The sequence below is a fragment of the Panthera onca genome, chromosome B4 (genome assembly GCF_046562875.1).
Source record: "Panthera onca isolate mPanOnc1 chromosome B4, mPanOnc1 haplotype 2, whole genome shotgun sequence".
Taxonomy (NCBI): domain Eukaryota; kingdom Metazoa; phylum Chordata; class Mammalia; order Carnivora; family Felidae; genus Panthera; species Panthera onca.
In genome coordinates this window covers 125,003,579-125,022,305 of record NC_138345.1, presented here as the reverse complement: position 1 = coordinate 125,022,305, position 18,727 = coordinate 125,003,579, and the positions used below count along the sequence as shown (strand labels likewise).

The 18,727-nt window shown below is 40.2% G+C and overlaps 1 protein-coding gene across 2 annotated transcripts in view; it reads right to left on the bottom strand.

The window, feature by feature from the left end:
* The window catches only part of LOC144616792 (uncharacterized), a 163,224-nt gene that overhangs the window by 68,557 nt on the left and 75,940 nt on the right, over window positions 1–18,727 (bottom strand). The window contains exons 4-5 of one of the 2 annotated variants that reach the window (XR_013556538.2): window positions 15,728–15,974; window positions 11,696–11,902 (exon numbers count right to left, since the gene is read on the bottom strand). Coding sequence is in view for 1 of the 2 variants with exons in the window: in XM_078449161.2 (XP_078305287.1) it covers window positions 11,696–11,902 (207 nt within the window). In the remaining variant the exon portion in view is untranslated. The remainder of the gene's footprint in view (window positions 1–11,695; window positions 11,903–15,727; window positions 15,975–18,727) is intronic. The other variant, XM_078449161.2, reaches the window with a different exon arrangement.

The window sequence follows — 18,727 nt, the reverse complement described above, 5'->3', positions numbered from 1 at the left end:
TCATTTTAATTTCTTATGTATTTTATTTATTTTTCTTGCCTTATTGCAGATGTTAGCCCTTCCAACATACAATGTTGAGTAGAGGTTATATAATAGTGGTATAAAATGGTAATCTCTACCATTTTTTTTTCAACTCCAAACTCAGGAAGAAAATTTTTAATGGTTCATTCATCATCAAATATAAAGTTTGCTGTAAGTTTCTATTGATATTTACCAAATAAGAAAGTTCCCTCTATTTCTAGTTGCCACGATTACTTATAAGTCATGTATGGATATTGAATTTTGTCAATTTTTTTTTGCATGTATCAATATGATTATTGATCTTATTTCTCATCCCTTTTCTATTAGTTTATTGAATTATACTGGTGAAATTATACTGGTGTTAAATCAGCTGTGGCCTGTTGGGAAAAAAAAAAAAGCCTGACTTGGTTATGATAAAAAACTTTTTTGTATATCTTGTTTTATATGTGCTGTTTAAAATATCATCACATGTATTCATGAGAAAGATTGATTGAATCCTTTCTTGTAATATCCTTGTCAGGTATTGAGATTTGCTGGCCTAGTGAAGTTGAGAAATATCCTTTCTGCTTCCCTAAGAAAGTTTATCTAAGATTAGTGTCATTTCTCCTTTAAATGTTTTGAAGAATTCATTGGAGAAATCATCTAGGCCTGTATTTTTATTCATAGGAAGATTTAAATTGTGGTTTTATTATTTTTAATAGATATAGAATTACTTAATATCTTGTTTGTATCTTGTTTACTAAAATTTTATCCATTTTACCTCAGCTGATGAGGTTTATTCATAAAAAATGCTTATAATAACCTATAATTATTTTTTAATGTCTTTCCCCTTGTTTATACTGGATTTTTGTACTTTTTATTTTAATTATTTTTTCCAGGGGTTATCAATTTTATTAGTTTTTGCAAGAAAACAAATTTTGGTTTTGCTGATTATTTTCTATTTCATTAATTTTCCCCCTTGTTGTTATTATTTCCTTCCCTCTACTTTCTTTGGATTTAATTTGCTGTTCTTTTGCCAGCTTTTATGACAGATATTTAACCATTGATATTTGGCCTTTCTTATTTATAATACATGTATTTAAGGCCCTAGTTTTCTCCTCTGCTTTAGCAGAATTCCATTTTTTTCCATAGAGAGAGGGATAAAGAAGAGTGCTTTCCATGGTGGAAATGTTCTCAGCGCTGTTTCCTAAGGTCCCACAGTCTCTGAGGCCCTCCTGTAGAGTTCTACCAGTCTTCTCTGTTTCCTCCTCCACATTCTGAGGAGAGGGGCTTCATGCAGATCTGTTTTCTGGATCCAGCTGGCCCAGCCCTTTCCTGAGTTTAAAAGTTTGTAAACTATTAGGGGAAATATCCAGTGAACAAATGAGGGGCAGGTGGACATCCCATATATTATTGTTTAATTAAAAACATTTTCTAACTTCCAACCTTATTTTTTAAAAATTTGACCCATAGATTACTTAGAAATATACATAGGGCTGCCTTTCTGGGTACCTTTAAATTTCTAGCTTAATTCTATGGTGGCCAGAAAACATTCTCTGAGTAATGTGAATTCTTTCAATTTTATTGAATCATGCTTTATAGTTCAGCAAATAGCAAATGTTCTATGTGCATTTGAACAGGAAGTATGTTCTTTGTTTTGAGGTACAGTATTCTGCATATAATATTTGTTAATCATGTTCAAATCTTCTGTATCTTATACATTGTTCCTTGGTCTTCTATCAATTACTATAAGAGATATGTTAAAATCTATTAACCATGATTGTGGATTAATCTATTTCATCTTCTATATCTGACAACTTTTGCTTTGTTTTTGATACTTTGTTATTAAATACATTCAAAGTTAGAGTTATTGTATATTTCAGGTGAAATGAACCTTTTATTACTATGAAATGTACCTCTTTATCTCTAGTAATGTTTTTTGTCTTAAAGTCTATTTTAGGTTTGTGTTTAGGTGGTATATATATTTAACTCAACCTTTCCATATTCTTGCACGCAGTCTGACAATCCTGCTTTTTTTAATTTTTTTAATGTTCATTTTTGAGGGGGAGGGAGGAGCAGAAAGAGAGGGAGACACAGAATCCGAAGTAGGCTCCAGGCTCTGAGCTGTCAGCACAGAGCCGATACAGGGTTTGAACTCACAGACTGTGAGATCATGACATCAGCCGAAGTCAGACACTTAACTGACTGAGCCACCCAGGTGCCCCTGACAACCTTATATTTTAATTGGGAATAGTCTATTTAAATTTTGTGTGATTGCTAATAAGTCATTTGATTCTACTTCTCCCCAAAATATTGCTTTTTATACCCTTTCTTGACTGCTTTTGCATTAATCAATTATGTGTTAATTATTGCACTTTTCTTCTACTAACTTCTTTGTTTAAAAATTTTGTTTATATTTACTAAATCCCTAATTATAATATCAGCAAGGAAGACACTACTGAAGACCATGAGGAGTTGTTGAGGAGCAGTTACTTGGCAATTTTTTAAGACATATCCATCAACTTACATAGCTACCTTGTTGTGTATGCGTGTGTGTGTGTTGTGTGTGGAAGAACATTTGAGATCTACTCTCTTAGCAAATTTCAAAGAAACAATACATTATTATTAACTATACCCATCGAGCTGTCCATTAGGTCTTCAGAAATCATTCATCTTCTAATTGAAAGTTTGTACTCTTTGATTATTTCCCTTTTCCTGAAACCTCCATATCTGGTTACCACCATTTCACTCTCTGTTATTATGAGTTCGACTTTTTTCTTTAAGTTTCTTAGATTCCACACATAAGTGAGATTGTGCAGTATGTGTCTCTGTGTCTGGCTTATTTCTTTTAGCTTAATGTTCTTCACGTTCATCCATGTTGTTGTAAATGGCAGGAATTCCTTCCTTTTTAAGGCTGGATAATATTCCCTTTGATTGAATAAAATAGCACATTTTCTATATTCATTCATCTGTCAATGGACACTTAGGTTGTTTCCATGTGTTGGCTATTTGAATAATGCTGCAATGAACATGTGAGTGCAGATATCTCTTCAAGATAGTGACTTTTATTTTCTCTAGATATATACCCAGAAGTGGGATTCCTGGAACACAAAATAGTTCTATTTTTAATTTTTAAAGGATCCTCCATATTTAGTCTGTTTTCTGTAATGGCTGTACCAATTTATATTTCCACAATGTAAGAGAGTTTTCTTTTTCTCCACATCCTTGCGAACACTTGCTATCTTTTGACTTCACATAATAGCCATTCTAAAAGGTGTGAAGTGATGTCTATCTCATTGTGGTTTTATTTGCATTTCAGTGATGATCAGTGAAGTTGAGTATCTCTTCATACACCCATAACCATTTGTATGTCTTCTTTGGGAAAATGTCTATTTAGCTCCTTTGCAATTTGTGAAATTTCTAATTTTTTGTTTATTTTTGAAAGAGAGAGAGAGAGAGACAGAGTACGAGTGGGAAAGAGGCAGAGAGAGGGAGACACAGAATCTGAAGCAGGCTCCAGGCTCTGAGCTGTCAGCACAGAGCCCAACATGGGACTCAAACTCACGAATGGTGAGATCGTGACCTGAGCTGAAGTCAGATGCTTAACTGACTGAGCCACCCAGGTGCCCCTTTTGCCCATTTTTTAATTGGGTTATTTGGTTTCTTTGCTATTGAGTTGTATGAGTTCCTTATATATTTCGGACATTAATCCCTTAGCAGACACACAATTTGGAAATTTTTCTCCCTTTCTGGAGGTTGCCCTTTCATTTTAATAATGGTTTCTTTTGCTATGCAGAAATATTTCAGTTTCATATAGTCCCACTTGCTTATTTTCACTTTTTTGCCTATGCTTTCAGTGTCAAATCCAAAAAATCTCTGTTATGACCAATGTCAAGGAGATTTCCCCCATGCTTTTCTGTAGGCATGTTATGTTTCTAGGTCTTACATTTAAGTCCTTAGTCTATTTTGAGTTGATTTTTATGTATGGTGTAAGATAAGGATCCAAGTCCATTCTTTTGTATATGGATATGTAATTTTCCCAGTATTGTTTACTGAAGAAGCAATCCTTTCCACATTTTATATTCTTGGCACTTTTGTTGAAAATTAGTTGACCATATATAAGTGGGCTTATTTATGGGCTCTCTGTTCTGTTCCATTGATCTATGTGTATGTTTTTATGCCAATACCATGCTATTTTGATTACTATAGTTTGGAATAGAATTTGAGGTGGGGACTAGTAATAAATGTAAATGCAGTTCGGAAGACAATACAGATAAAAAATGATGAATAATGAACATAACCCAAATAAAGTCCAGATTAGTATCTTTAGTAGCTGCCATAACCAGAACTCCCTTCAGGAGTTGACTTTGTTAAAAACAAGTTCAGAAGGTTGGGGGCGGGGGGGAAGTAAACATTCTATGGTTAGGTTTTCTGTAGAAATTCACCCTCCTTTTTCTGTCTGTAAATATGAGTTACTATATTCATACATTTGTAATTGTTACATTTTGATCTTAATCTTACTCATTGTACAGGAACTATTTAACTATATCACTTCTTTACACAAGACAAGTGTCCAGCAGAATTTATAAATGGCTTTGAAAGAGGGGTGAGGACAAGGATCAGAGAAAGGACAGATACTTAGTATGGAGCAAGGAATATAAAATTGTGGCAGGACCTATGATAGCTCTAATTTTGAATTCTTCCTTCCTTCCTTCCTTCTCTTCCTCCCTCCTCCCTCCCTTCCTCCCTTTCCTTCCTTCCCTTCCTTTCCTTCCTTCCTTCCTTCCTTCCTTCCTTCCTTCCTTCCTTCTTTCCCCCTCCCTTTCCTTCCTTCCTTCCTTCCTTCCTTCCTTCTTCCTTCCTTCCCTCTTCCCCCCTCCCCTTCCTTCCTTCCGTCCTTCCTTCCCTTTCTTCCTTAACTAAAATATCAGTATTGAAGATATAAAGATAATATTGTATAATATATTTCTTATCAAAAGACATTAGGGCCTTTTCCATTAATTATTACCTATTCTAAAAAAAATTGGACCCCCATGGTCAAGAATAATAATCACCAGTTGCTTAAAGCTTGTTGCATGCCTGGCAAAGTCCTGTGCCCTTTCATTTCATCATCCAGTAGTGCATGCGAGGTAAAAATTATCGTTTCCTTTTTACAGAGAAGCCTACCCCAATCTGAAATCTAGAACTGTCTGAGTGCAAAGCCCGTACAAAGGGGTTCTGTGTTGAACATTTCTACATACCTTATCACACCTAGCACGGGAGAGTTCCACACAACGATAAAGACCTCATAAAACCATACTCTAGTGAAGTCTTCCCAATTTCATGAGTAACTAGGCCATCATGAGTGATGGTCACTTCTCAAGCCTTTGGCCTGCCTGGGAAAGTGCCCCGGAAACAGTGGGCAAGACAGAGTCATGGTAAGAGAAGCAGCCCAGAGGTCACTTCTTCCTCATTTCTAGGAATTGTAAGAGCTATTGAATCATTTGGTTGTTCCACTGCCTGCGCTTCAGTCACTCAACACCCCAGTTGTCCTGTGTAGTAGATGCTGTCATCTGAAATTTACAAAGGGAACCAAGACCCAGAGGCCTTCACTGACTTGCTGAGGCCACACAAAGTATCAGTATCAGAACCTGGACTTACACCTAGGTACGTTCGGCCAGGCCTTAAGCTCTTAACCCCAATGCTAACATTGACTTCACATCTGACCATGCACCAAGGCCAGGGTGCAGCCCTTCACAAGCATGATTTCATTTAATCCCTACAATAGCCCTAAGAAATTGGTACTGTGCCACCCACTTTACAGCAGAAAACTAAGGTTCAAGATGGTGAAGCGATGAGCTGGAGGTCTCAAGGCAGCAAATGGCAGAACAGAGATTTGAAGCCAGGTCTCTCACCGAGCCTGGCATTTAAACCACTTGAATACCCTACGTCCCCGTGTGTAGAGATTATTCTGGAGCTGGATGTCACCCAAAGTCCATGAGACCTGGTTGATGTGCAAGGAACCAGAAATCATGGCATCTTCCTCGATGTATTTGTTTGTTAGGATCTCGGGGTGGGGCCCTAGAGTGAAGCTGTGCTCTGGCAGTTAGGAAAGAGGGCCACCTGTTCAGCACATCTTGGCATGTTTGTATGACCATCCCCTTTTCACTACACTTAATATGTTCCTTCAGTGAAGCCCAAAAGGCAGTCCGGCTTAGTGGAAAGTACACAGGATTTGGAGTCAGTCACCTGAAATTAAGAACAAAGCCACCTTTCTTTTACTCACTGCTGTAGAGCATGATAGATGAACCCAAAGACTCTAGAACCACATTGCCTCAGTTCAAATTTCACTAACAATCTACTTCCCTGCCACCTTGCCTACCTGTGACTCAGTTTCTCCATCTGTAAGAAGGGAATGATAATAACAGCGTCCTTATCTCCTGGTTGTGAAAATGTAAGGAAATCTTGGACACAAAGCCCTTGGAACTGTCCTGTCCCAGGGGATGTGTTTGTACTGATTTCACCTCCAGCCTTTGTATGCCACCTTGAAACTGGTACTGGCTAGTATGTATTTCTTTTTTTTTTTTTTTTTAAGTTTATTTATTTATTTTAAGAGAGAGAGTGTGTGTGTGTGCAAGCAATCGGGGTGGGGGGGACAGAAAGAGAGACTCCCAAGCAGGCTCTGCACCGGCAACTTGGAGCCCTATGTGGAGCTCGAACTCACGGACCGTGAGATCATGACCTGAGCCAAAAACAAGAGTTGGATGCTTACCCCACTGAGCCACCCAGGCGCTCCAGCTAATATGTATTTCTAAAATACGGGAATTAGCTGGAGCCTGTTTCCTTGTCTACAAAAGAGCAGCTTTGCCTATCTGCTTTGGAGAACTGTCTCAATTCACAGACGTAAATCACCCAGAATGTCACCTGGCACACAGTGACTACCCAACAAGCATTCTTATTATCCGCTTATGATGTGAGCCTTGCCTTACTTTTCAGCAAAATGGGTAGCCTCAGGAAGCCTGCCTGGTAGGTGCAGCTACCCCCATTTTACAAACCGGAATCAAGACCCAGAGACCTTCACTAAGGTTAACATGTTATACATGCATAACAATGTAGGTCAAAATGCTATGTAAGCAGTGAAATGCTGTACAATAGTGAGCTGTTACCATCACCCCCCTCTGCCTCCTTCAACAGTACCTCCCCACCCCATGTGCTTCCTCAGCGTCCAGCCACTCCCTCCATCCCTTTCCGGTTGGAAGCCACCTCCTATTCCCCTCTGCCTCCTGGCTTCTTCCACCCCTGGTTATTTCTCGGCTGCCTCTGGACTCTGCTTCTTCCCAGGCAGATCCTCTCCCTGCAAACATCTGCCTCACCCTCCAGGGCCAGCACAGCCATCCCCCCTTCTCTGCTGTCCACTGGGCTGCTGGCAGGAAGCCCTTCCCTCCTCCCTCCACCCTGTTCCCTTTGGTAACACCCTGCACACATGGGGATTATTTCTTCTGGCAGCGGGTGTCCAGTTGTCAAAGAGACAGATCAGTCTTTGCCAGGAGGAGGCAGGAAGGAAGGTGGAAAAATGAGACCCAAATGGAAAAGGTCTCCCTCCCCGTCCTGGCAAGAAATTCTAAGAAATGGGGAGATGTGCCTAGAAGCCACTGAACCTGGTAGGGTGCAAGAAAGCAAATCACAGATCTTTATCTGAGGAGCTGGACTCCCCCAAGCCCCCCTTCTTACCCAGACAAACACCAAAAAGCCCTTCTCCAGTGCAAGCAGGATGCACAAAGTTGCCAAAGCGAAGGGTCTTCTGCTCTGAACACTCAGTTCTAATTACTTCTGCATTTGCATTCACCACCTATGGTATAGAGCATGGGTCTGCTATGGACTGAATTGTATCTCCCAAAAATTCATATGTTGAGGTTCTAACCCTCTATATGACTGACTATATGTGGAGATGGGGTAGGCAGAAGGTAATTCAAGTTACATGAGGTCATAAGGGGGTCCCTGATCTGAGTGCACTGGTAGACTTATGAGAAGAGGAAGAGAGAGATCGCACAGAGAACAGGCCATGTGAGGACACAGTCTGCAAGCCAGGAAGAGGGCCCTTACCAGAACCCTGCCATGCTGCACGGAGACCTGGAACTTCTGGACTCCAGGCTGTGGGGGGACAATGTCTGAGGTCTTAGCCACCCTTTCCATGATATTTTCTTATGGAAGCCTAAGCAGGCTAGCACACTTGCTTTGCTTTCGGTGGTAAATGGGAGATATATCCTTTCTCCTTCTACTTCTAAGTTGAGGAAATAAAATGACAGACAGGAGCAAGTGATACAAACTTGTACAGTGATATTCCCTCTCATAACTGGGAGTTCACAAGAGCCCACTGTAGTCTGGGGGGCATTGGCCATCTTTTTTTCCCCAAGTTTTTATTTAAATTCTAGTTAGTTAACATACATGGTAAAATTGGTTTCAGGAGTAGAATTTAGTAATTCATCACTTATGTATAACACCCAGTGCTCATCACAAGTGCCCTCCTTAATACCCATCACCCACCTAGCCAATCCCCCACCCATCTCCCACCATCAACCCTCAGTTTGTTCTCTATCATTAAAAGTCTCTTAATGATATGTTTCTTCTCTCTTTTTCCCCCTTCCCCTGTGTTTATCTGTTTTGTGTCTTCAATTCTACTTATGAGTGAAATCATATGGTATTTGTCTTTCTCTGACGGACTTATTTTTGCTTACCATAATACACTGTCGCTCAATCCACATCTTTGAAAAAGGCAAGATTTCATTCTTTATGATGGCTGAGTAATATTCCATTATATATATAGAAAAGTTGCAGAGATAGTACAGAGAGTTCCCATACACCCATCACCCAGTTTCCCCTAATATCTTACATTGTCATGTTCATTTGTCAAAACCAAGAAATTAGCAAGATTTCTAACCCAAGCATTGCCTCAGTTTCTGGAAAGAACACCAACTTCTGGAGTCAGAAGATCCAGTTCAAATCCAGTTCTGTCATTTACCTACTGTGTGACTTTGAGAAAATTATTACATCTTGTTGCAAATCTGCATTTTGGGAGGAGTCAAATAAGAAGCATATATAACCCTGAGATTAGTCAAGACTCTTCTGTTTCAAAGAGACAGAAACAAACTCACATTAGATTAAGCAAAATAAGGGACCACAGTGGCCCAAGCAGGAGTCAGAGTTCCAGAACTACAGGCTTTCTCCACCCCCTCAACTGCCCCTTTCTTCTGGGTTCTGACTCATTCCCTTATCCCCTACCATCTTGAGCTCACTCTTTTTCCACTCTTCTTTCCGTTTCTGTCTTCAGTTGCTGCCTTCACAGAGTTTATTAGATTTCCTTTCACTTAAGCTCTGTTTACTTTTGAAAATGCATGTTTCATCCCACACTCCCCCTCCACACATATACACACATACACTTGGTTCCGTGGAAAAGACCAACGATGGAAATAAAAACTTCATAAACCTCTTGACCAGCACTTTGACAGACTTGCTCAGAGGTTTGGAACTTAACCTCCAGTCATTTCCAAAGTTTATTCTTTCAGAAGGTCAAGCTACATACAGTGGATGTATATTTTAAGCTCAAATTCCTAAGGGCACTAGCAACTAATATTTAAACATCATCTTCTTCAGAAGTTTCTAGAAGAAGAATCAGATCCAGGCTAAAAGATATGACGTTCCACTTCCCACCTCAGATTCCACTCTGGAAACTCGACCTCGGTGTCCCTGTTCAGTTTTTTTCACTTTTACTTCTTTTTCATGCCTGACTCCCCAAACACACACTCATGCAAATAAACTCTGTTTCCAGCTATGCAGAGCTCTTCCAGGTTCCCTTAATGCACCATTCACTCTCACCCCCTTCCCCAATGGAAAATTCTGATTCATCTTTCAAATCCTGATCCATGCAAAGGGTATCCATCACATCTCCTGGGAAATGTGTCCCTTTTCTCTCCTCTCATGACACTACCTTAACATATCATAGTGTGGCCATTTGTTGAATCATCTGCTTTTCTTTCTTCAAGGTCAGAAACTATCTCAGTCACCTAGTTTCATAGCACCTAGTACCATACCTGGGATATAGTAGGTGCTCAGTAAATGTGTGAAAAATGAAACAGTGGAACATCTGAAAGGTTATTATGTGTGACTGAGTCTCATACCTCATTTAGACTGCTGGTAGAACCATCTTAGTCCACGTATCTACTGCTACATCATGAAACTCCCAACACAGAATTGCTTAAAACAGCAATCATTGTAACACCGCTCACCGCATCTCTGAGTTAGGAATTCAGGAAATACTTGACTGGCAAGCTCTGGCTCAGGGTCTTTCACTTGGTTGCAGTCTGACAGTGGTTAAAGCTGGAACTGTGTGGAGCAGCTGGGGGTTAGGAGGCTGGAGTGTGACTGAGTATCTCTCCCCATGTTGTCTCAAGGACTCCCCATGTGGTGTCTCTGCATGGGCTACCTTGAGTTTCCTCCCAACATGGTGGCTCAGAGCTGTTGGATTGCTTACATGGACACTGGAGGCTTCAAGAAGAATCACCATTTAGACTTGGAAAGTCGTGCATTGTCACTTCCACTGTACTCTATTGACCAAAATAGTCATCAAAGACTATCCAGTTTCCAGGGGACATAGACCCCACTTTCCATGGAAGGAGTGTCAAAAAAATTGCAAACACATTTTAAAACCACCCCACCTAAATGCAGTGTGGATAGAAAAAAGGACAGCTGTGGAAAAGGATAAGATTAAAATAAGTCTGGAATTTGTTTAATTCCACTGCTGATTTCTTGGCTTTAACAAATGTACATGGCAGTGTAAGATATTAGGGGAAATTGGGTGATGGATATATGGGAACTGTCTGTACTATCTCTGCAACTTTCCAATAAACCCAAAATTATTCAAAAATTTAAAAATGAGTGAAAAAACAGTGCTACATGGGTCACCTGGGTGGCTCAGTTGGTTAAGCGTCTGCCTTTGGCTCAGGTCATGATCTCGAAGTTCGTGAGTTCGAGCCCCACATCCAGCTCTGTACTGACAGCTCAGAGCCTACAGCCTGTTTCGGATTCTGTGTCTCCGTCTCTCTCTGTCCCTCCCCCACTCACACTCTGTCTTTGTCTCTGTCTCTCTTTCTCTCTAAAATAAATAAACTTAAAAATAAATAAATATTTTAAAAATTAAAAAATATATAGAATCTAAAAAATGCTACACACCTCTTTCTCCCCACTCTAAGAGCTGGTAGAGAGTAACTAGTCTTAAACAAAGGAGCTCTAGTGTGTGCAATAACTTAGAACTGATTCTGGCAATCTTCTATTCTGAACAAGCAAGAGTTGTCACACCCTCTATAATTAGACTATTCACAATGTTCTATGACATTCACTTAAATGCCCATCTCCCTTATTGGAAGCTATGTCCCCTGAAGCACCTTTTCTTACCGTTCTTGTTACCCTCAATGTCCAGAACAGTGTTGACATAATGTAGTAGGTAGAACCATATGAAAATGCCAATTTTGTAGATCAAAAACAGTTGAATGGTAGCAATTAATCTACAGTTGAATGAAATGGACTTTCCTTATCTTATGCCACGCTTTTGCTCAAAGGCAAGAACAGAGTCCAACAATCCTGAAAGAAGAATCCTTTCAGAAAACAAGTATTGACCTATATTTTTCACTGGGAGCTCCACAAAGACCTTGGAATTCCTTACCCATTGGCTTCTTGAGTTCTCTCTAACTTCTTGTCTCCAGAGCCAACGTCTTTGCTGGGCTGAGAAAGTCTGCCTTGCTCTAGTAGGCCAACAGCCAGAGGCCGCGGGGCCTCCAGATGCAGACAGGAACGTGCAGGGTGGGGTCCACGATAGCAGAGGATCCAGGCCCAGCTGGAAGGCAGCCATGGGCGCTGCTGGAGCAGGAGGCTGCAGGAAGCGAAGGAAGGAGGAAGTTATCTTGTTGGCAAACCCCACCCCTCCTCTATTTCCCAGGAGGTCAAGCAGATGTCATCAGATGAATTTTTCCAGACTTGAATGGAAGCTCAAATATGATTCTAACAGGAAACAGTGGGGGGTACACTTTTGCCACTTTCTTTCTTCCTTTTTCTCTTTTAAACTCAAACTTAGGAGCAACAGCAACTGCCCTGGTATTGTGTTAGGTTGTGCATCACTCTGTGAGGCCCACATGAGCAAGAAACAGTCGCCCAGAAGGACCAAGGCAATTTGACAGTCTCATGCATGCTACATGACTTCCTCCAGGATCAAATTAAGACATGTATTCAGACACATCTTAGGGGAGAAGGTGGGGAGGGGTGCTGGGTGGCCAAAAGAGTTCTGCCACCATGATGGCCTCCAACTAGTTGTTGAGTCATATCCAAAAATGTGTTGCCTGTTTTTCTGTTTATGAATTATCCTTCCCCAAACAGAACAGCTGGAGCATTTTGTTCTCCATTCTTTGAATACAACTGAGCTTTCCAATTTCTTGTTCTCCATAGTTTAACACACACAGCAATAAAACATAGAGCCATTTTCTGTGGTATTTAGTTAATGATGCAGTATCTGGCAGCCTCTCCTCCTTCACCAAAGCCATCCTTGGGAAAAGTTCTCATTCAAACACTCTAGAAGTTGTTTTTAACTGGCAACTCTGAAGACATAGACATTTTTGGGGGCAATCTGGTTCTTATTTTAACTGAAACTAGTTTATTCTCCTCAGAACAAAAGAATGCCAACAATTCATCGGTCCTTCACACTGCTATGTCACCAGCCAAAGTCTTCCTGAGCTCTGAGAAACAGCACTTCGGGAGATTAAAATAGAGAGAAGTCCTGGTGGTTGTGCAAGGCATCTGTTTTTAATTGTTCTTTTTCTTTATTCTGTGTGGCCATGCAGCCAGGAGTATGCTGAGACCCAGTGTACTTCACGACTGAGAGCCTTTGGGGTCAGACACACAGAGGTGTGAGCCACACTCCAATGAGAACTGGGATGTGGCCAATACAAGACTGGTAGGGAAGTGGGTATTTCTGTGCCAGACCAGGAATGCAATACTGGATCAATGCAACACTATAACATGCAATAGAATCTTCTCGCAGAGCATCCTACAGTCTTCCCTTCTCAGAAGACCACAGGTACCAAGGAGAATTGGAAATACCATACTCAGGGATTAACCTGATGACCACCCAAAAAAGAACAGGATGCCCCAAGACTCCTGGATCCCATAACTCAAAATATGTTCTCCCTTTATAATTATATCTCAGTCTTTTGGAAGCTGTGGAAAATCCTTATTTTTATAGATTGGAAAAATATTTATCGTTTCAGTCCATCTGTAGAGAAGATGAACCCTTATGAGTCATTTTAGTTAACTTCATCCTATGTCCAACTTTTTTCCTCCTCTCCTCTTCCCACACTTCTTTTCTTCTTTCCCTCACTGAGTTGGTCAATATATAATTATTGAGTGTTTAATTATGTGCCAGATTATCCTGAGCCCTGAGGGATATAGCAATGTATCTGTCAGAATGGGCTACATTATATTCCAGTAACAAACAATCCAAGAACATAATGGTCTTAAAACAACAAAGGCTTATTCTCCTAATGCTTCTTATCCATTGAGGAATGCAAAAAAAAAAATATGCAAAACAGAAAAGTCAAGAGGATATATTGATTATTTCCTATATACCAATGGAGTATCAGCTCCTCTGCCCACATTTCCTCATTTAATTTTCACAACAGCCCTACAAGATGTGAAAATGAGGCTTAGAGAAAAATTAGTACCTAAGTTAAGATCTACCACATAGTAGAAGCTCTGTAAACATTAGGTTATTACTATCATTGTTGTTGTTGTTGTTGTTGTTGTTGTTGCTATTATTCTTATTATTAGAAAGGAGGGAGAGGATTTGGGTCAGCGTATCCCATGCAGGTGGAATAGCATGTTCAAATCAGGAAGGAGGGCCCAAGTTAGAAATGCTCCAAAAATAGGAAGGAGGGCAGAAAGTCTTCAACCCTAGAGAAGTGTGGGATCCCTTTGAGACTCTGATGAATATCATGGACCCACTCCCTAGATATATGTATACACACACAAAGTTTGTACAGATCTTCAGATTTACAGACACACAAAAGCCCATTCATGGATTCCAGAATAATAAATAATAATGGTGACCATGTAGTGCCAACTCTGTGCCAGGCTCTAGTCTAGACACTTCAAACAAATTATCTCATTTAATCCTTAGAGCAACCCTAAGAGGAGCTACTATTATTATTTCCTTCTTTGTAGACAAGGAAACAGAGATCAAGAAGTTAAATAACTTGCCAAAGGTACACTGAAGTGTGAAAGTAAGTGACATTGTTGGGATTTGATCCAAGCTGGCTCTAAAGGAAGTACAATCCCCACTGCACCCTATTGCCACATAAGACCCCACTCCCTGAAGGGTACTGAGCACCTCTCCTGCCCAAAAAAAAAAAAAAAACAAAAAAAAACCAAACCAAACAAAAAAGACTTGCTTTTTAAAGAGCAGGTTCTTTGACCAACGAAACAAAAGCGTGACCACCTATTCCTCTTACCTGGCATCTGCAAACCAAGGCCCATGAAAGTAAAAACCACTTGATTCTATGGCCATCCTGGTTGAGAAATAATCAGTTCCAGAGGTGTTATTAAGCCCCATGCAAATCCTTTGAAATAATGAGCTGCCTCACGCAAGCAGAAACTCCCTCCCCACCGGTCTCTTCATGAGAAGAAAGTGTGCAAAAATTCCTTTTCCACCTGAGGGTCTCACACATACTGATGGCTTAAGCTCTCGCCTGTGTTGTGCCTTCAGGTTTACACCAATCCTTCTCCATTAAGCCCAAGAGTGTAACAGAGAGAAGAGGCCAAAACTGTGGGAAGGTCTCAACTAGCAGGGACAGGTAGCACACCCACAATTAATTATACACATTTATTAGAGAGCTGGTAAGCAAATCAATGTCATCGATGATTTATTCCCTAATTTGCTTTGAGTATGCACCTCATAAATCAATAATAGAAAATGGCATTAAAGCATGGGTGTTAACTGTCAGCAAAAGGCAGTGTACCGATTCTTTAATTAAAAGAATGTGTGTGGTGAACATGTCCATGTGTTATATTAGATATGGTACATTTTAAAATTGCTTTTTCACATCAAAAGAAATGCTAGGAGTTTGGAAGAGGACGAAGAACTGTAAATTCACAGTAAGTGGCAAGAGTCCTGGTGTTCCTGGGTGATATATGGTAATTTGATATGTAGGCTCATTCGAGAGCATTCTGGGAATGGAGATAATGTTCTCTGGTTCCAGGCCAGGCTAAATGGATCCAGGATAAGAGCCATTGCTAACACTCCATCAGAAAGACATAAAAACACAATGAGATGTGGCATCATACCCTTTTGGGTACCAGATAAAATTGATTCTTTGTTTCCCAAAAAGGTATATATATATAAACTACAGAAATTGAGAGGTTATCCAAAATGGACAGTCAATGTAGTAATGCTTTCCCCCTCCCCCAAAGTTCTGCGGATTAGATAACTTTTTTAGATAATAAATCAACAAAAATTAATATTAAAAAATCACAGTATTTGCCTGGGTGAAAAAGAAAAGCCATTATAATACAGCATGAATGTCTATTTCAGTCTTGCCTGAAAATATCAGCTATTGTTAAAATAGATGGCACATGGAAGAAATACACTTTTGTACTTTATTTTAACCAAAAGGCCAAGGAGCAATAAGAAGCACACTTCTAAAAGACGAACCTGTTACTTCTGTGTAGGGACACCCATGTCTCAGAGAGAATATAGACTGCTAGCCAATCAATGCTTCTAGCCTAAAAGCAATCAGGCTTCCATGAGAGAGAAGACGCGGGTGAGACATTGTAGCTGACTGGATGTGAGTACAGGCTTTGAATTAGGTAGACACGGGTTGAAATCCTGGCTCATATAAATAACCACTGTATGAGCTGGAGGAGACCACTTTAATCTTCCAAAGTCTCCGTTTTTACATCTGTAAAAAAAAAAAAAAAAAAAAAAAGGCATAAGAATATCTATAATTTACAGGATGACCATAAGATTACAAAAGATAATGTGTGTAAATCGATTAGTAGAGTCTCCTGTGCTGCAATGATGCTACACAAATGGTCAAAACAAAGTAAAACATGGCAAAACAAACATACAAAAACCAAAGGTGTGAGGGCACCTGGGTGGCTCAGTCAGTTAAACACCCGACTCTTGATTTCAGCTCAGGTCATCTCAGGGTCGTGAGATCAAGCCCTGCATTGGTCTTGTGTTAAGTGTGGAGCCTGCTTAAAGTTCTCTCCCCCTCTGCCCCTCCCCCACTCACTCTAGCTCGCTTGCTCTCTCTTTCTCTCTCTTTCTCTAAACAAAAACAAAAACAAAAACAAAAACAAAGGTGTGGGGCAGTGTAGATGCAGATTACAAAGCCATACAGTGAGATAATAAATGGAAGTGTGTGCCTGAGGGTAGAAAAATTTACTGGAGCTGTTGAGTTGGGAGAAGAAAGGACGAGTCTGGGAGAGGGAATAAAATTCCTGAGTAAAGGGCTGCATGACTTTCGGGTGGTCACTTCATATTTTAAGTCTCAATTCACAGGCAGTCTCAAGTCAATGGGAGTTTTGGGCCACATGATCTCTGGGTCCCTTCCAGTTCTAAAGGTCTGGGAATGTGTTAGCCAGAGATGACAGTGGGTTGAAGATTTCCTGACTTCCAGAGGATATCATGGAAGTTCTGTCCCTGCATTTAGATCAATGTTAGGCACCCATTTCTTAAACAACATTCCTGTCGAAAATCCCATTATTCAAACTAGGATTAAGAATGGACACAGTTTCCAAGGTGGGATAGTTGCTGAATTTGGTTCTTTGTTGTTCAAGAATTGTAGAAATTGGGGTCCTAATGAATATTCAACACCAACTACAATGCTTTGTGTGCCCACATGCCTGTAAGAGCCCCGTATGCTGTTGAGGGTGTCTGGAAACAATAGGCAAGGCACAAGAATGACCTGGCAGGGTCCCCTTAAGTAACCATTCTGCCTCTGCCAACTTCTTTTTCACATTCTTTTCTCTTCTTAGAATGCCCTTTATACCCTTGATCTCTGTCTCACTGCAGAAACTCTTTTGTATTTCTCTCAGGCTCTAAAGGTAAAGGTAACCTCCCTGGGAAGTCATTTGTGCTTCTGTCAGATAGATGCAGTCTCTCCCTAACGTCCCTCTTCAGCACGGTGTACTTCTCTGCTGGTATTCATTGCTTTCTCATTTGTGGTACAGCCCCTGCACAGAAGCTTCCTCCAGGGCCCAGGCTTATTTATCCAACTGCCTGCTCCAAGGCAATCCTGGAGCTCATGATATCTCCCTGCAGAGTAGAGTGGTTAAGAACTCTGGAGAGAGCCAATCTGGCTCCATCATGCCTAACTGAGTAATCTCTAGCAACTGGCTTATTTTCCCATGCAGTTTCTCATCTGTAAATAGAGGTAGTGGCATCCCCAATTTGGATCATACCTCTTGTTAAAGCTCTGCTAGTGTTCTACGTACTTCCTTCTTTTGTGGCACAGATCATCAATGTAGTTAAGTCATTGATTAGGTAGTTAACACTTTAATATATGTCTTCTCTGTTATAATACAAGCTCCATTGAAGCAGAGACCACCTCTGCATTACTTGCTGCATTATTTCAAGTTTCTAGAAGTTGGCTGAATGAGTGGAGGAATGAATGAATGACTGAAAGAACATATGTAAAAATGAATTAGACACTTGTTATATTCTCCACCAAATGGTTAGTACCTTGAGGGAAAATTGTATCTTTCTTATCTTTATATCCCTTACAATGCCTAACAATGAATAAGTGTTGAAAATTAAGAAGAATTTAATTGAAGGGTCCTCTCAGTGGAGGGGCAGGTACATTCAGGGGAGCAATGAGAATTCTCCCCATAAATCCTGTGTTCTCCTGAGGTAGACCAGTTGTCTTTCTGCTGTTTTTGTCTCAGCTTCTCCACCTGTGAAAGCAGAGTAATTGGCCCATGACATGCACACACTACATCACTATACCTCAGGCTGTCAGCTCAGGACCCAAGGCCAACCTTGTCCGGTTCCCATGACCTCATCAACCAAAATCATGGGGCAGAGTGGACCCCACCCTAACTGTCGTTTACTGGCATCAACACACAGCCAACTTCAGGGCTCGGACATCCATGCTTACTAAGTGGAGTTGTAACCTCAGCCATACTCATAGGGCTTTATAAAAGATATTTGTGTGGCCACAGGCCATTGCTTCAAATAAACCCACCTCAGGAATACTGAATCTCAGAACCTGCACTTAAACTACATGGGTTTTGAAATTGGGGTTCTTTTAAAATTTTTGTGTCTTCAATATCCAAACCTTTGGAAGTAAGCTGGTATTTATCATTCTCTTATATAACTGTTGCATAAAGCACTGAACCTGAGACCTGCAAAAAGTCTAAAAAATCACATATATACAAAGGTATAAATACATGATTGTAGACACATTTTCATTGAAATATACTTTATATTAAACATAGTGCTATATATGCCAAGTAGTACAAATACAAGCATAAACATGAAACAGACTCAACTCCCAAAGATCTTGCTGATAAGCAAGAGAAATGGAATCATGATAATAATTTATATCAATTAGAGTACCTTTGGATGCAAGTAACAGAAAATGCTAATTCATAGTGGCTTCAATAATTCAGAAATGTAGCAGCAAGTCCAAAGGTGGGGTAGGTTTTA